The sequence below is a fragment of the Ornithodoros turicata genome, chromosome 6, assembly GCF_037126465.1.
Source record: "Ornithodoros turicata isolate Travis chromosome 6, ASM3712646v1, whole genome shotgun sequence".
Classification (NCBI taxonomy): domain Eukaryota; kingdom Metazoa; phylum Arthropoda; class Arachnida; order Ixodida; family Argasidae; genus Ornithodoros; species Ornithodoros turicata.
The window spans coordinates 36482520-36502019 of record NC_088206.1 but is presented as its reverse complement, the minus strand read 5'-3'; the positions used below and the strand labels follow the sequence as shown (position 1 = coordinate 36502019).

At 46.8% G+C, this 19500-nt stretch overlaps 1 protein-coding gene across 3 annotated transcripts in view; it reads left to right on the top strand.

The window, feature by feature from the left end:
* The window catches only part of LOC135396544 (E3 ubiquitin-protein ligase RNF123-like), a 502532-nt gene that overhangs the window by 297499 nt on the left and 185533 nt on the right, over positions 1–19500 (top strand). For 2 of the 3 annotated variants that reach the window (XM_064627582.1, XM_064627581.1), the window contains exons 16-19: positions 7059–7120; positions 11840–11884; positions 13469–13540; positions 19265–19388. In XM_064627582.1, the coding sequence (XP_064483652.1) occupies positions 7059–7120; positions 11840–11884; positions 13469–13540; positions 19265–19388 (303 nt within the window). The remainder of the gene's footprint in view (positions 1–7058; positions 7121–11839; positions 11885–13468; positions 13541–19264; positions 19389–19500) is intronic. The other variant, XM_064627583.1, reaches the window with a different exon arrangement.

Here is a 19500-nt window from a genome sequence, read left to right as displayed (position 1 = left end):
CACCGGACATGACTCAACCACTTCCTTGTACTTGACCTGCTGACGGCCGCCAGGTGGCGGGACCCCCCGATTGTGACGTCATTGTAGCACTGTATAAAACTCCAAGTGTCATTTGTCATTCGTCAGTCCTGACGAAGGCGGAGCTTCCGCCGCAACGTTGACTTCCCCCTTAACTTTCCACTGGTAAATAAATAACTCCCCCTTTTTCTACTTCCTACATCTTCGTTGTCTGCCTCATATTTTATTAGTACCTATTTAATTTCGCGGTCGCCCGAACCCCTTTCTTCCAATATATATATATATATATATATATATGTACAGGGTTCGCAGAGATAAACTTCGGGGTTTGTAACGAAGATAAAACAAATAAGAACAGTGTCGGAAAGCTAAAGTAGACGTTAGAGGACGTATTATGCCCCCAAATTTTATGTCCATAATGCCGCCTGGTCTGTTACTCTGCGGATAAATCGTGAAAATTAAAAAACCGCCGCTGCCTAATCGGCTATACCTGTGTTCCAGCTACTCTCCTCAGCTAGCGACACGGTCGAAAGCGGCGTCGCAGAGAACTAGTCTGCATTCAGTTCCACATGTTCGATGTCGTCTGCAACACCGCGCTCGACTGCTTCGCCATCTGACGGAAAGGAGCTGAACCACAGTTTGTGTTTCGGCTCCTTTCCGTCAGATGGCGAAGCAGTCGAGCGCGATGTTGCAGACGACATCGAACATGTGATGAAGGAACGAGTCTGCGCCCTATCACTTTTATCGAACATGTGGAACTTAATGCAGACTAGTTCTCTGCGACGCCGCTTTCGACCGTGTCGCTAGCTGAGGAGAGTAGCTGGAACACAGGTATAGCCGATTAGGCAGCGGCGGTTTTCTAATTTTCACGATTTACCCGCAGGCGGCATTATGGACATAAAATTTGGGGGCATAATACGTCCTCTAACGTCTACTTTAACTTTCCGACACTTCTTATTTGTTTTATCTTCATTACAAACCCCGAAGTTTATCTTGGCGAACCCTGTATATCACTTTTTCCGAGTTGAAATCAATTGCAATATAGCATATGCTGAAGGTCATTCCTTAGGAGGGCATTAGCAAAGTCCTAAGGCAATATCTTAATTAACTTTCAATAATTAACTTTTTAATTATAAAAGCTACGAAGTTGTCCCAATGAAAACATCTGTTCCTTTCGGTCACCTGATATCAGAGCCATTTTCAGAACAAAAATCCGTTCGGTAGATTATCCGCAAAAAATCCGTGAAGGAACACCGTTTCTTTTTTTAATTTGTTCATTGCGCATCTTTGGAGACGCGTATTTCCTTCATCCGCAATGTATCGGGTGACTCTATCGGAGCTGCCCTTATCTTGTGTTGCATTTTCTGTTTTCTGTTAATCTTTTTCCAGGACGCAAGAGGCGATAGTGTGCTCTTTCCCCCTCTCATATTGGGATGAAGGAAGTACGCGTCCCCGAAGATGCGCAATGAACAAAACAAAGAAAAAGACTGTGTTCATTCACGAATTTTTTGCGGACGATCTACCGAACGGATTTTTGTTCTGAAAACGGCTACGACATCAGGTGACCGAAAGGAACAGATGTTTTCATTGGGACAACTTCGTAGCTCTAATTAAGACATTGTCTTAGGATGTGTGGGCTGTCGCTTCAGGTTCAGACACGTGTACACCTAGAGATAAGGTTTGTGCGATAGGGGGAGACGCCCCTGTCTCCGAGATGTTATTTAAGCGACGGTGGAAGGCAGCGGGAGCTAGTTTTTGCCTCGACTGGGTCTTGAGGCGACACGACGGTACTCTGCACTAGAACATGTAAGACAATAAACCTTGTTTCTCTTGTTCAATTTTGCTGTGTTCGTGTTCTTCGGGGTTGCGGCGGGTCGATTACGGAACCACCCCGGGTTTGTGGGCCGCGGTTCCCACAAAATTGGCGCCCAACGTGGGGCCAAATCCCACAGAGTTTGCTAATTCCCTCCTAAGGAGTGCCCTTCGGCATATACTATACTGCAATTCATTTCGTCTCGGAAAAAGTGATATATACAGTCGGACCTCGTTTTATGAACCCTCGATATACGAATTCCCTCAACTTACGAACGGCTCCACAGGGAACCAAACTTTTTCCGTGTATTTTGACCTCGTTTTACGAACCCTCGATATCCGAACTATGAACGGATTATGAGGGAACGGACCCAAAGTAGCCAAGCCATTCTGACCTCGATATACGAACGGGCGTTATGAACGTACAGAGGACAGGCCAATGGACCGGAGGATAATGAAAGTTCCTCAGCGCATGCTGCCAAGGTCAAACATACAATGTCCCAACGCCACTACGTTCCACAAACATGATTCACCATTTCCTGAAAGAATAATTCGGGCGTTTACAGCCGAATGGTTGTGAGTTTTGACCAGGTCTCCGAGATGGAAACATCTTGCCGTTCCAAGAGAAGGCGTTCAGTCCTGACAGCCTGTGACAAGCGTGATATTTGCCTTTGGAAACAGTCTCATCCGCGCGCGATACGGTACTTTGAGGACCGGGTGCATGAGTCAAGTGTCAGACTTCTGTCATCTCTTCTAAACAGGATAGACCCTGCAGAAAGTATGGTGCAAAGCACAATTATGCAGTATTTTCAAAAATAAAACTTATCCAAATCAATTTCCAGTGGTTTTGTGAGGTATTTGTGCACTGCAGACCTCGGACCTCGATTTACGAATACCTCGATTTACGAACGATTTTCTGAGAAACGAAGGGTGTTCGTAAAGCGAGGTTTGACTGTATATATTTAAAAAATATGTTCACACTTAGCTTGGACACCCTGTATACGGAGCCTCGTCTAGTGTTTCGACAGTCCGAGACGAGGAAGTGCTTCCACTGCAATAAGAAGGGTCATGCTGCTTCGAAATGCCGATAGCTCGACTGTCTACTGGACCTACCTCGTCCACTGAAGCCAAAACGAAAGCTTCCCAATAAGAAGTCAAAAATAAGCTGGACCAGATTGTACGTAGAAACTTACAAGGCCCTATTTGAAGTCTCCATCAGGAAGTCGCAAGGAAGCGAGCCAACCTTAAACCTGAAAGGAAATATGCAGCCCAAGTTCCTTCGTGCTCGTCAAGTATCATACGCACTCAAGGAAAACAGTCGAATTAGACAGACTAGAATCGGAAGGTATTCTGACCAAAGTCAGTGACAGTGAATGGAGATTTCAAGGGCACCATCATTCAGCACTTAGTCTTGGGTCAGTATCCTCTACCACTGGTTGAGGACATCTTCGCGAAATTATACAAAAATATACAAATCAGCAAATATACAAAATATACAGAAATGTACAAAAATTCACCTCCGGCAAGATTTCCTTCAAATGGAAGTGGATGAGAAATCCAAGCACTTGCTAACTATCAATGCAGTAAAGGGCCTCGTCCCGTCACACACACAATGCTGTTTGCTATTACTCCCGCGCCCGCGATTTGGCAACGTAGCATCGAACAAGTTCTACAGGCGTTCCCATGACACATGCAACGCAAGACGACACATTAGTAAGTCGTACTACTGAAGAGAATTATCTTGAAACTCTTTCGGAAGTTTTCAAGCGTCTGGAATCGTTTGGACTAAAAGCAAACCTGCAAAAGTGCTCCTTCTTCCAGGACAGCATTGTGTACCGCGGCTACAAGATCAGCAGCGAAGGTTTACACAAGACCCAAGACAAGATTTGTGCTGTACTTGAAGCTGCAGTACCGCAAAACGTCAGCCAGCTGCGTTCCTTTGTTGTGCTAATCTAGAACTACATAAAGTAAATTCCGGACAGCGCAAACCTTTTGCGACCTTTGCACGCGCATTTGGAGAAAACTGCAGAGTGGAAGTGGACAAAACACTGCGAAGTAGCTGCGAAGTAGCTTTCCGGGTGTTTTCCCTCTGGCTCCTCCATGTCTATGGTCTCCAGTTGTGATATATTTTGTGTAGAATGAAATAAAATAAATGAAATGAAAGGGAAATGAATTATTGCATCTGACACAGTCCTCGTGCACTACAATCCGCAGCTACCACTCCTTCTCGCTTGTGAAGCCGGACCACATGGTCTCGGCGTAGCTCTTTCTCATAAAATGCCTTGCGGGATGGAAAGACCAATCGCGTTTTCCTCGAGTACGCTTAAAACGGCAGAAAAGAATTACACACAAATTCACAAAGCGGCCCTAGCCATCTGGGGCAAGAAGTTATACGCTTATTTATATGGTAGACACTTCAGACTTATAACGGACTATCAATCGTTGACGCAGATCTTCTCGCCAATGAAGGGTATACCCGCAATGCAAACAGCACGTCTCCAACGTTATGCTTCCTTTCTCTGCGGCTTGGACTACGACATAGCGTATAAGAGGTCTGACGACAACGGCAATGCTGACGGTTTGTCATGATTACCTCTACCGAATGTTCCACTGGAGGGCCCTGATGAAGCTGAGCTTTACCATTTAAGCCAATTTGAGCAACTTGCTGTTGCATTCACGGGTTGCAAAACGTAGGAAAACGCATGCTTTTCCGTAGCGCACTTTCATCTCTTTTTTCCATTGCACGCTGTTACTGAAACACCCTGTATGCAGTACACTCCCCGTATGAATTGCAGGTGTAAAAGGACTACCCATCCGTTCACCTTGCATGCAAAAACCAGAACGTTTTCTAAAAATTGATGGTGTAAATAAACGGTGTAATGCACAGGTGAGTAATGGGTTGATTCGATGAGGTTTTAGAACAGTCTTACATCATGCAAAATGATATCTTGACACGTGACATTATACATTGATTCACGCACACACAAACACACTGTACCCCAAAGCAAAGAACAGCCGCCTGTTAGCATTACACCGCTATGAAACCACAGTATTGTTGAGGCAATAAGTTCATTCGAATCAGTTCTCAAGTAATGCCATTATTTTATGCGTACTAAACCGTATTCTTTTGTGACAAAAGAACTGTAGTGAACAAAAGTTACTGCCTTAACCGTGAGAGGATGCAGCCGTTACCGTTGGTCGTGATTCGCAACAGATGGCACCTTTTCATTGGGAGTACTGACCGCAGAAATACAAATGAATCTCGTAGGAAGCAGGGACGACAGGTACCACCAACAGTTTCTCAAAACCCTAGCACAATTCCTTGTGGCACTGAACTGGAAGAAAGTCGCCAAATATAAGTCGGTCTGATGAAAGGAGGTTGCAAACCCAGCCCACAAAGTGACAGTAGAAAAATTGACAGTTCCGGAACTTTGGAGAGGGAAGCCATTATCCCAGCGGAAGCCGGACGCGATCAGCCATGCCCGTGATATCTCTTTCTACGATGCTGGTGTGGGCTGGATTTCCAACCTACTTTCGTCGGACTGACAACGATTGCGCTGAAAGATTCCTCGTGCGCTATCCTCTGGGTGCTCCGTGGAGCATGATATTAAGCTATTTTTTCCGGTGGGATAGCTGCTGAATATTCCTGTCAATTGCCATTGATTTCAGTAAATTAGACACCCTCATCACATTGGTGGGGTAAAAATGTGGCCTTTACTTGGCATACTTCCAACTTCAGTGCGCAAAAATTTACATCATTAAACTTACGTTACATGACATTCACATATAAGGAGGTGGCAAAATCTAGTAAGAACAAACACCGTGGTGTAGTTTTTTTATATTATAATTCAATGACACCTTTTCTGGAACACCCTGTATGCTCCTATGTACTCAGATGTAATGTCAATTAAACAGTTGGAAAATACAAGAGTATGGAAACAGATGCGCTAGATTTTCAATTTAATACATTGTCATGTGTAAGTTAGCCAGCTGTATATAACGATAAGCTCTTTGAAATAACGAGCGTGTAGAACGTTAGGGGGGTGTTAGTGTATTAGTTAGTTAGAAGGATCATGTGCCGGAGGGAAATGGGTGCCTCGATGGGAGTTCACTGCCCAGCGTTCACCCCAGTGTCACGTGAACAGGTTCACTGCATTGAACAAGTTCATATTGCGAACGGGAGAGTAGTTTAAGAGAAAATAGGAAAGTTCCAGAGGAGGTCTGTGATTTCAATCAAACGAGCTCTATGAGATTCCAGGATGGCAAAGAAAGTAACCATAGTACGATGGAAGTGATTGGGCGTACCAGGCCTGGATTACTTGTGAAGCTGGGGTTGTGGATTGAGGTTTCGAACAGAAGGCGTCAATGGACGGTGACGACGATGTTTTGATCATGTGTCATACATGGCATCGATTTTGTTCTGCTAGTTTTTTTTAAATGAAAATTCTGTAAGGAATAAAAATAAACACCCTGTATATTACCTATACCACCTGTATTAGGAAGGAAATGGACAGTGCATTTCTAAGTGAGCTTTTTTTCGACTTTGATTCTGGAGAGCTTTTTTTTATTTTTCTCTCTTTGCTTCTTGAAACTCCCCGCACAATGTCTTTTATGAAAAGTCCGGGAAACAAAAAAAGAACTGAAGCAAGAGGAAATAAAATGTGTGGTGACAGAGGTTGGAAAAAAGGCAGAAAGAAACAAACCGCTAATTTAGCTAAGCGTGTGTTTCGTATTGTGGAGCTCCTAACAAGCCATTAGACGCTTAGGTTCTAATCATCAAACCGCTAAACCGTTAGTCCTATTGGAAATGTGCGTAATTACGATAGGCCTATTGGCATAATTGTTCCATTAGGATGGGCTCTGATGGATTTTTCGACCCGCTCTGCTGAGCAGTCAATTTGGCTTGTACCGTCTCAGGGGACAGTAGTGTAGTGTGTCCACTGATTTAGTTTCGTCTAACGAAGGTGATTTAACAAGCCACAGTAAATGTTCATTAGCTACGCAGAGTTTTAATATTCGGTTGAAAGTGCCTTTTGATACTGTGCTAACCATCAGGGCAAAAGTGGTGAGTGGAAGAGCCTGTTGATTTCGTTAGTGTACATGTTGGTCAGTAACACCACCATACTTCATGTAATGCTATATAACAATCGAATTGGTTTGGTTGCTTAGAATAGCGCCTGTTTCATTCGAATGCACCATGTGACAGATCATGCTTCTTTTTTTTGCAGCACTTGAAAACCTACAGGTGGACGTCCTTGAGGCACTTGCCACAGATGTGGATGCAGACGAGGTACCAGAATCTTCAGTTCATACCACATGTACCATATAATTTGACACATGCCTACTCGACAGACATGCTCCCTGTGAACGAAGTTAACTAGTAACAACATTGCCAAAGCACAGAATTATGTTAGGGTATTCATAGAAGTTGTTTCTACGTAAGACATATCTAATAGAAGACGAACAGTACACCTGTCCCAAAAGTTGGATGTCCCACAAAAAGTTGTTTTTGATGAACAACTCGGAAAGCTTGAATTTAGCGTGCTATCAAAATGTATAAAATATTCTTGATCCTATTCTTTGATCCAGCAGTTTGACATTGACAGCAGTTTGAAAGGACGTAAAAATAGCTCTGAACCTAATGGTTCAAGCGAATGTTGTAAAAAGAATGTTGTAAAGGAGGAGTTTGCTTACGATGGTGGTTCACAAATTAACGTTCCTTATTTTATTGACAGTTATCGAACCTGATATTCTAGAACACTAGTTTTCATAATTTTATGTAGCCTCCTGCTTTGAAATGCAACTGTTTGGGAAGTACCTAAAACTGGACCTGTAGTAATTACATTGCCTACTAAGAGCTCTAAAACCTCAAGAAGCGTCTGTATTGCAGGAGAGAGTAGTCTTTGGGTCTGATCTGTAGCTATTCATGCACCGCCTGCTTGACATCTCCGTCGGAACCAAACTTCCGGCCGTCAAGCTCCTTGTTGTATCTGCTGGATATGTGCGTGGTGGTCCGGCTGTGCCACGTCAAGCAAATGTGGCGGATGACGACAACAATTAAATCTAACATCGCGGATGGTTGATGTACAGTCACGTGACGTATGCATGCTGCTTTGTCGTGTTGGAGCAGTACACAGCCTCATCGAACGGTCCACGAAGTTTTGTTCTGGATGGCGTGCTTCAAATGTGTCAAAAAGAGATCTCAATCCTCCTCCTTGCAATCGTCCTGCGAGCCTACCTGTCCACTACGTATCGCGCTGATATAAAGGCACTGCCGTACTGTGCTTCCATGCGACGGTAGATAATAATGGGGTTCTCACCTTTGCTAATAAGGAAACAGGTGTTTGACAGCTGCACTTGTTTGGTGCAAACCTCAACCGGAGAGCTTTTTTTGCAAAGCTGTCACGTGACTACGTGTTGAACGCGGGGGTACCAAAACAGCATAGACTTTGGGCAAGTCAGAGCTTGTACGTCCAAAAAGCTTTCTTATGAAACACAGTAATGCCAACTTACTGACACGCTGTGCCACATACAATGGCGTTAGACTTGTTAAATGTATTCTTCACTTATAGCACATTACCCCCTTCTTAATGCTCCTAGTTCCTGACGTGAACAGACGAGGAGCTATATAATCAAAAAGTTTGTTCGTGAAAACCGGGAGTAAAGGCTTGTGATTGGTCTCGATAATGGTGTGCATGCCCGTGGCGCATTCTCGAAACTTCTAGCACGCCCATAAATGGCAAGGCCACCTTTTTCTATTTTAGCATATACTCATTTTCCAGGTCTGTGAGGTTCCTCGAAACGTACGCTACAGATCGATAGGTCCCATCATGCTGTAACTCTCTGTCAGGACAAATGACGAAGCGTCAGCAGAGACCACATACTTTGTAGAGGAGGTGGTGTTCCGCTACATGAGTCCTGATTGGCGAGAGCCGGATGGGCTGGACAGTTTCTCTACTCGTGACTTCACTCGAGGACGTTGCCAATATAGAACTGACGAGCCGGTGTCGTAGCGCGTGGTAGCAAGGCATGTCATCGTCGTCCACAGGCCGCCACAATGTCGTTGGATCCAAGGAAATCAGAAGTGGACTCGGCGTCAGCAACTGCTTGACGACATCAAATGACTTGTGCAGCTTCTGTCCAAACCCACTCGAACTTAGAAATAAGCATTTCATTAAACGGGCTGAGAATATCAGATTGGTGAGAAATGGACTTCCCGATGTAGTTCACCATACCCAAGAAGCTCTTGAATTCTGTTACAGACGTGGGAGGTTTCATTTCTTGAATAGACTTTACTTTGGCATCGTCAGGATAAGTTCCTTCTTGGTCAATAATATGGCCTAAGAACTTGACTCTTTGGACTCCAAAAACACACTTGTCCTTATTGAAGTCCTCACGGTTGTATAGCAAGCGAGCGAAGACTTTTTGTAGTGTTTCGTCGTGCTTGTCTCTTTTCTTCCTGTGGACAAAAATGTCGTACATGTTGCTAACAACACCATCTAACCCGGATACGATGTGAGCCATCTTCTTGTGGAAAAACTCTGGCGCCGACGGTATGCCAAAAGGCAGCTTGTACACTTGTAGCGTCGGCCCAGGACGCATACTAATCCCCCTGTCCCCCACTCCTTCCTGCTGTCCTCTCTCCATCTGTCCACATCTGTACGCCGCCCATAGCCACAGTTGCTTCGCAGCGCTAACACGCAATCAAAAAAAAAAAAAAACTTGTAGCGCCCGAAGGGAGAAATGAATGTCGCAAGTAGCTGTGATTTTTCGGTTAGCTGGAACTATCTGGACCCAGCATTTGCAACCATCTTGGAAAATCACCTATTTAGTGATTACAGGATCTATGACTGGCATGGGATGAATCTGTGGCGACCACCTACCGTCGTCGTCGACCGTAGGTGGTCGCCACAAATCTCTCTTTCAACAACGTTGTTCAAGGTAGTGCTGTCGACGGAAATTGGGCACGCTCCACTTGCTTTCCTTGCCATCGACATGCCGCAGCACCACGTTGTAGCTCGCCAACAGGCACTGTGACGCTTGTGCAACCATGTCGTCTATATATTTCTTTATCGACTCCATGAGAGGAGGAGGCACTCTTCGCGGAGCAGATTGCGCAAAGGACACGGCGTTGGTCTTGGGCCTTATGTGGTAGGGCAGCTTGTTGCAGCCTAGCCCGTGGAACAACCTTGGCAACACCTGCAAAGGTTCCAGAGCAGACTCCGATGCATGGGAGTCGTTTGGGAAAGTATACACAAGCCCAACGGGGCTTCGCTAACCTCGTTGGGCAACACGGGTTCGTTCAGACCCCGAGCAGCATGAACTTTGGTTGACAACTTGTGATTTATGTGTTTATCGTCCCCAAAACCTCAAGTTTGCTCTCATTAGCCCCTTGATAATTCTGACAGATTTGCTCAGTGGCACATGAGGCAAGTACTGAGGGTATATCTTCTCAGGCAACGGTGACGTCAGCTCCCGTGTCAATCTTACATTCCATTGCGGTGACACGGATATTTACCGATGCTACCCAGCGCTTCCGGGTTTCCACGCTCACCGTACCATGCAAGGAATACAAGTTCTTGTGAAATTCGTTATAACCTCTGCTGTACTCGGAAGGCCCGGGAGTAATACCCTTTCTTTCTTGCAGTTATTCCATTTGGCATTTTGTGCTGGAGAACTGCCTCTTGGATGTGGCGAACGACCACAATTTAAACACAGGTTTGCATATCTCGTGTCAACAGGGCACTGTACCTTTCCGTTGCTTGCGAAGACTTCGTGTGCTAAACATAGATTTCTCAGCCCTGACTCGTTAAACTTTCTTGACAAACTCGGAACGTAGCGAGACCTAGCTGTTGCTTCTTTAATTTCCGTATGTCAAGCCATCGTGGTTGCTTTTTCTAACGTGAAGTTTGGATCCAGCGGAATTATCTCCAAGAGAGAGCGCTCAGCCACTATTCTGTCCCGAATGAGCTCATGCAGTAGGCAGCCGAACTTGCAATGTTCTGCTCAGGCCATGTAGGTCGGTTACAAACTCTTCTACAGGTTCGCCCTCCCCCTGTGAACGGGAGTTAAATTTGACTCGTTCGTACATAACGTTGCGCCTGACTGGTGAAATGTTTGTCAAAGGCTGCTACGACAGCCTTGTAGTCCATCATTTTTGATTCGCTCAAAGTCAAGGACAACAGTATATATCTTCGGCTGTGCCAGCCATGATATATACGAATAAGTGCGTTGACCTGCTCGCACGGATGTTTCAAATTACCGTAATTTCACGCGTATGAACCGCACCGCAGATAAGCCGCAGGACGTGTTTTTAGGAACGTCTTGGAAATTTTCAGGCAGATAAGCCGCATTTGCAGATAAGCCGCGGGCTATACGAGACGACTGATTTGTGCGACAAAGGAGACCATAGAGAAGGCCATAAACCCTGTGGTCCATACTCCGGGATCGGCAAAGTGTACAACAAAGCAGGTCAGTTCTAGAGTTCTACCAAGATCGGATTGTACCCTTGTTGGGCGTTTTTCGTGGATTGATGGGTCAGTGGTCTTCCAGAAGACGTGAGTCATTGTAACCACTTTCGTTAAAGCTGCTTGGGGGAATGCACCAGGAAGATCAATCTACTCGAATGTGGACCCATCCCTGTTAAGAACTGTTCGTGCATCGGCAGGGCAGTGCTGTTCCAGAGACACTGTGGGCCCTTTCGTTAAAACCGGCGTATAGGGAAAATACCAGGAAAAAATAGTCATCAGATAAGCCGCACCGGTGGATAAGCAGCAGAGCACCCGTGAGAAAAAAAATCGCGCATAAGCCGCGGCTAATACGCGTGAAATTACGGTATGTCCACTGACAACGCAGTATCTTTCAAAGCGCTTGGTCCACTTGCATCATTCTTCTGGGCAAGTGAAATTGAATTGTTCCCAGGGCTGACGTGGTGTTAGGGCCACAGCAACGTTGGTAGTGCCTCTAAACTCAGGCGGAGGACTTATTTGTTCTCGTACTCACATTCCAGTCGAGACTTTCCTTGAAGACCAGGTACCACTGCCACGATGCGCAAGTAAGAGCTTCTACGTCCAGAAGGCTTTATTGTTCACAGTAGTGGTAACTGAATGACACGCAGTACCCAAATACGAGAGACTCGATAGTTATACCTGAATGTCTTCTTTGCTTATAGCGAGAGGCCTGACCTATCATGTGCAGCGAAAATAGTGAACACGGTACACAGTGGATAAGTTTAAATCAACTTTTAAGTTTATTTACTGAACGCCTCTCGTAATAATAGTCAGATTGAGGACACACAGAAAAAGCTGGCCAAGTCAACAGTTTATGGTACCATATGGTATGGTATGGTATGGTTTTTGTATACGTAACCACACTCGGGCTCTTATTACCTTGGAATTCCTCTACCAGCCCAGCTGCTATGCTATATGCTATTTTATCGAGGACTTCCTTTCATAATTGTATCTCAAGCTTGTATGTAACTTTATTGGGACAACCAATTCCGATATATGGATAGTGGAAGGGGTAACATAAGACATGTTGTGCTTGTACATTCCTTAAGCTTCACTCTGTGCTGCCTCTTTTTTAAATCAAGTGCTTTCCACTGCATAAAATCTTCATGGATTCATGAGATTCAGGATTCAAAATTCAGGATGGCATGCGCGTAAATGACATGTATGGGAAGCAAACATGTTCTTTTATGCGTTTTTTCATAGAGGGCTGCTGTGGTGGTCTGCGTACAAAATACTTATTAGACCTCCGATTAGACATCTGTTTATACTTAGTTGTGTGAACAAACCGTCCCGTGTGTTTGGTAGCGAAGATATGTATCGGCCCGATTACACAGCGTCTCACCTGCGGAAAGCTACTACCGAACAGAGCAAGTAATATGTGAGCAAGCGTCGTGGCGCCCTGATGTTCTGTGTGTGCGCGCAGCCAGTCTGAGTAAAGCCCCAAACGCACTGACACAGGATACACATCGCGCGCAATCGAGATTAGGCAGGCGCAGTTGTGATCGCCCTGAGGTGCGGACAAAGCGAGTCTCGGCTTTCAGGCTTTCACCCTGGCCATCTCGCCCCTCGCACTACCGGTATGGCGAGAAGAAGGGAAGCCTTCTAGTCGCCATACTTCCGATTTCGGGCTGGCAAGATGGCGGCGGTGGCCAGCACGGACAACAACATGGACAGACGCCGAAATAGCTGAAATAGCATTTGGGTTAATGTGAATTTCTTTCAAGTGGATATCCTGGACCAATGTTTTCTTTTAATTTGAAAGTTCAGTGGGTATTGTGCAAAGTTCTCGCCAAACAGCGTCAAATGAAAACCTGGATCACGAACGTGCAGTGCGGAAGACGCAGCGTGTCCAGCGGGATTGCGCCGACTAGGATTGCGGGCCGATCCTGATTTTGTGCGACAGTGTGTTTGGGGTATAATTCACCTACTCAGTGTTCAGGTTTCATGATAGCTGAGCGTTGCCTATACTTGGGTGGAGGTAGACGCAAACTTGCTGGAAGGTAACTAAATAAATGGCTAAACAGGAACTAATATTCCTTAGCAGGAGAATGGGATAAGTGAAATGGGATGGGCGCTGTCCACTGCGTTTCCCACTTCAGTTGAAAAAATTTAATGCATTTCTTGTGAAGGTTCAAACCAGCCGTGAGATTTTCCTGGCCAAGTTGGACAACTTCCTTGCTGAGCATTCCCCTGGAAGTAAGGTAAGTACGCTGGCCGTGTTCGGGGTAAGAAGAGGAAAACCATTCTTCACTTGTTCATCGCAAACATAGTTAAAGCTGCGGGTCACTCAAACAATAGGATCCATGGAAATGCAATAAAAATTATCAGTACAAGTTTTTGAAAAGAAGTCTTGAACAGAATATGACGTAGACGCACACATAAGGACCGTGCTGGAACTCTAGATGGCGTGCGGTCGACTCCGCTAGTGGGCCCTGGCGGAGATGCTGACGCCTATAGTGGTGTGAGGTTAGTGAAAGCGTCGTTCACCTAGATATGTCGTTTTTTTGTCGCTGGCGATGGCGCGAATGGGCGTGACGCCGACATCTCTGGAAGTGACGGCGTCCAGAGCAGACCGGCGCCGTGCTAACCACATCCGCACTTTTCCGATGACATGTGCAGCGAGGTACTTGTAAGCCTCACGTTGGGTTTAGTTTCTTTCCTACGTGGTAGGAATACGTGCGAAACTACCCGTTAATGAAATAACTGCTTAAAATGCAAGCGAGATAGATCCATAAGTCCAGGCAGGAATCCGAGACTGGGAGCAACAAAGACACATTTGAACAAGACAAAGTGTCAGACTTCTGTCAAATAAGACAAGAAACAAAGACACCTGTCAAACAAGACAAGAATAAATAGCGGTCTCCCTGCTGCTGCAACGAGTAGTGCGATCGCCACCAGCCAGGCTTGGGCAGTGCCAATCGTTGAACTTCTAAGAAAATGCGGGGATAATTTTAACTCGCGCGTAAGGGTTGCAGGTATCGGTCAAATGTAGGTGCACAACTGCAGTGAGTTATGATGTAATCCTAGACAGGATAACGCGCTGTGGGGTTTGCCGTGAATCAGAACGTTTTGGAGCGATAGCTGAGGGAAAGGATATATGAGGGAAATTGTTTCTCAAGGACGGCCTATGTCCTGACTTCCGACTCGGCGCGCCATTAGTTAGCACAGTAGCAAAGCGGGGAGCACATGAAAAGACGTCAGGAGCCATGCTGTGTCGTTGACAAAAGTTGCGTCCTTGCCAAAAAAATGGCAGTCGTGCGGGGTACAAGGTACATGCACAAGAGCCGTCAGTGTATCACACGCTATGTGGCGGCCATGAAGAGTGCGTACGGCGTCTGCAGATAAAGAGTGGAGGGCTCGGCACGCCGCTGTTGAACACAAACTGTATAGCAAACCGAGAGGAAAAGCAACCAGAAGACACATTGGTGCACGACGACGAGGCGACGAGGCGAGAAGACCCGAAAGTTAGGGAACGCGAGGCCGAGGCCAAGAGATGTAAACTGTCCCAGACTTGTGCACCTGAAGCGACTGCGCGTCCGTCGGAGGTTGCACTGAACGACCAGAGAAGTTTTCGAGAACGAGTCTGGACATGTTTGTGATGTTTGCGATAGGCTGTGGTTTCGCCAGGGGTACGAAGCTCGCGAGTTCCTTTGCGGGATAAAGTGCGACGCCTTTCGCATCCAACCTCATCAACAGCAGCGGATCTCTATGCCATCCTTTTCTTTCTGCCTCATTGATTTTACCCCGCGGGAATGAACAGTGTTCACTGACTGAAGATCTGCACTGCAAGCTATTGAAAATTCTGGCATACGAGGCTCATCGCACCCCTAGTGATGGATGTGTTAATGACTTACCACCTTGTGTACGAAACAGGGCACATGCTGGTTTTCCAGTGGGTTCCAGCCCGTTGTGGTGTAATGGAGGATGAACAGGCCAACATCGCCGTAGGAGCAGCTCTCTCGTCTCGTAGATGGACGCTTATTGGGCTGTTGAGAAGAGACCGTGGTTCCATTCTTCGACTTCTCGTGACACCCCTGGCTTCCTGTCAATGAGCAACTGAAATTCTTCCCCCATCTATGCTGACGAGAGTTGATCCAACGCTCGATTTCCGCATGCCACGAAACAACTTCCGTCAAGATGCTGCATTTATTCATCGAATGCGACTCGATCTGTCTTTTACAGCTCAGTGGCGTTACCGCTTGAGACGAGTTGACTCAACCGGATGCTGTCACTGCGGTGCTCTAGAGGATTTAGAACACATTTTTCTTCACTGCCCACACTACCAACCGTCCTGAACCGCGCTCTCCGGGTCTCTTATTCAGCTGGACTCTCGCACCTCTCTCTCCATCAAAATTTATTGTCCCCGGCCCAATCCACACCATCAACGCTCAGCCCTCAAAGCTCCTTTGACCTTTTTGGACACAATTGGACTTGGATCCTTATTGTCAGGAGCTTCATTATTTCGTTCCCCACATCGCCACCAGCAATGGGGTAGAGAAGGAACATGCATCCCTTCCCTCTTTCAGTTGCTGGTGTACTGCTGACGTGTATATATTTTCATCGTTTCCTTGGTGTCATTGTAGACGCCAGGCTGTCTTGGGTGAAGCACATAGCGATCTTGGAAGCCAAGGTCCACCTGTGGATTGCGGTGGTCAGGCATCTAGTGGGGCAGTGCCAATTCCTCGTCTTTGGCCGTCCACCTGGCTTTGGTTCGCGGCTCACTTGCATACAGTTTGCCTGTGTTTAATGGTCTTCCACCTTTTCAGTCCATAAGCTTCAGTGCCTCCTGGCGCGAAGTCTCCGAGTGTGCCTGGGAGTCCCTCGACTGGCAGAGACTCGTGTGGTCTTTGCTGAGGCGAAGGAAGCCCCGCTTGAAGTTATTCGCTACGGGGAGACGTGTCGGCAGTACCTCTACCATCTAGCACACCATCAGTGGCACCGGCTAGTTATGAAGCTCCAGGGACGCGAGCACTGCAGCGTGCATCGACGTGTCTCTCAACTGAAGACTAGTGTACCTGACTTTGTGGTCACGCTGACATCAGCCAGCAGTTCTCCTTGAACTTTTCGGACACCCGGCATCGCCCTGTCGTTGCCTGGGTTGACACGGAAGAAAGGCGCATGCGTGACGAAGAAGCTCACTCTAGATATGATGAGCGCGCGTTATGCGACTTCCAGAGCAGTATTCACGGACTGTCAACCACGAGGGGAAGTGCGTCCTCCGCCCTTGTCATTCCCTCCGAGTCAATTTCAGATGGCTATCATCTCTCACATAAAACATCGTCAACATGCGCTGAGGTTTATGCTATTTTTTTCGCCGTGCGGAAAATTACTGACAGCTCCGTTCGCTCATGGGTCGTTTTTACGGATTCCAGATCTGCGCTGGTGTGTGGCAACTGTGGGACTTTGTGGCTCCCTCAGCCTTGTGGTCATTGAAATTCTGCAGGTATATAAGAAAGCAAGCGCGCAGGGTTACTCTATCGTCTTCCAGTGGATCCTGGGTCATGTGGGCATCAGTGGAAACGAGGACGCAGATCGAACAGCCGCAGGCGCGCATCAGTCCCCATCATCTTGTCTGGAGGGGTCGCCGTTACCTCGTCTCAAGCCTCCTTGGCCCCAAGGTGCGCTGTCAATGGCAACATGACATCACCACCCGCTCTCTGCTTTACTCATTGACCCCACATTGTCTCTTACGCTCCCACGCCGAATACCTCGTTCACTTACTAGTCTTCCATCGCATGAGACTTAATGTGGCTTTTACACCGCCCTCGGTGTCGACGCAGCCAGCCTCTGTTCCGCGTGTGGTGTGCGTGATGGCCTCCATTATATCCTCCTGGTCTGCGGACAGTACGATCGCAAGCTCGCCCTGATGGAAATTGCTCTGCAACGCGTCGATCAACTCCAGTTCGACTTAGCCAAAATTATCGTGCCATGGCCGGATCCCCACATCAGATGCAAGGCCTACGAGTTGTTACTAAGTTCCTCCCCAGCTCTGGACACATGGCCAAACTCTAATAGGCCACCTCTCCATCGTCGTCCCTTTCTCATCCCTTCGACAAGAGCAATGGGGCAGTCTACCGCCATAACGACTGTAAATGACCCACCACGTAATCATCCCATTTATGTGTGTGTATGTGTGTGTGTGTGGGGGGGGGGGTTAGAGTATCGCCCCTGCGATGAAACTCTTCATTCATCATTTCAAAATAAAGTTGTTTCATGTACGCCGACGTCCCTGTGTTCCGGCAACTACAGAGAACAACAACTATAGGAGCGCGCCTACGACGTCCGTAGCATATCCATTCGTGTAGGCGACGGAGTTTGTAGCGCGTCCTGTTTTGGCGTGCGAAAATCGCTCGATGCGGATCATACTCCGGCGTACACTATCCGCGCGTGTTGTGAAATTGGTTTTTCCAAGGTCACACGCGTGTAGAGCGCGCACGCGTCGTGAAATCGTCTGGAAAACGCTCCGTGCTTTACGGCCAGTAGCCGACGCACAAAAATCGCTCCATGCGGGTCATCCAAGGAACACAAACGTACAACACAGGAAGGCTCTTTCCTTGTATTGTGCTTGATTCCACATGCGTTGCCTAGGCTATTAGTATGCAGCTATTTTATAGAAGTGTTTCGGATAGGATAACATTCGCCGACCCACTAATATCAGTAATTAGTGTGCTTGATGCCAACATGAGATTTCCTATGACACCTAGTTTATAACATCATTTGAATTATGGCTTCTGTAAAGTTTCTAAGTACACTGCACTGTACAAGTAAATGTTTATAGGACAAACTTCCGGTAGACGACGCATTTGTGCGATCTAATCGTGCAATTCAACAGAGGCTTACAAAATAAATCCAGGGACGAAAACTTGTGCTTCTGTGCATTAGGATGAGCTATACCGATGTCATGACTGTCTCAAAAGAGTTGGATGTCCACCAGCTGACAAGCCAATGCCATACTCTCAGTTGTATGTAGGTACCGCTAGGGGAGCTATCGCTGCAGAAGCCGAAACGATGTCCCATGTGATGACTTTGTGGATGCTCATCGGTAGTGCCTCTAGCGGTACCTACACAGATTTCTTCTGAGACCGCATTGTTGACATCACTATAGCCTATTCAGATGCACGGAAGCACAAGTTTTCGTCGCTAGATATATTTTGTTAGACTGAGCTTATTTGCCGCGATTTTTCTGCAGGTTCAGATCGAAAAAATGCGTCGTCGTGCGCCATCGGAAGTTCGTCTGATCAACGAGTTATGTGTACTAATGCCATTTAGGTTATCTCCGCACACCCTGTACATTCAGGGCGGCACGCAGTCGCAGCCATAAGCTGGCTCTTGAAGTCAAAACTACTTCGAGGGGACTGTCGCATCCATCCCGGTCGAATGCGAAACTATAGTACCATTTTACTCCTCGTTGATCGCCGAAAATCCGACACGAATTAGTGCAGTCGTTTCTGTGCAATTTTATTGCATTGTACTGCGTGACAAGAGCACAATTTGGATGTAGAGAATATGCCGGAATTCCCGCTCTGGAAATCGGAGAAAACATCAGTCGGACAAGTCCAATCAGGGAGCGGCTAGAGGACGGGTGAGAGGGCGTCAGTAGGTCGCTGAGTGTCTCTGATCGGCTTCTGGAATGTCACTTACGAGTTAGCGGACATATTCGTACAACCAGGGGCACATTGCTGGCATCGCCTGAAGATCGCAGCGTCGGTGCAAGCGCGGCACGGCGTCACGCGCGGATCTTTTTAATCGTGGTCTTTTCTACAGATGGTGTTAACTAACTGCAACGGAAGGTACTACAACGCACAAAAAAGGGGGAAAAAAACTACGTACAGTCATACACTATAATACAGAAATACAAGCGATGCATACAATACACTACTAACGGCAACGGAAATAAAAGAATGCATTGTTGATTTCGATAACAGGCCCTGAGTGGAAACCTGTGCCCACCCAGCGTGTTGGTGTGCTTTTTTCACCGATTGATGTCCTTGTTACGACGGTGGCTTCCTGTCTACGAGGCTTCCAATGGTGGGCACCTCCAGGAACACAGTAAGTGACACACTTGTGCAAACGGTCATTCTGTTCCAATATTACTTGCAGCAAGAGGTACCCTCGACCTCTGAACACCAAGGAACGATATTGCGCTAGTTAACCATTCAAA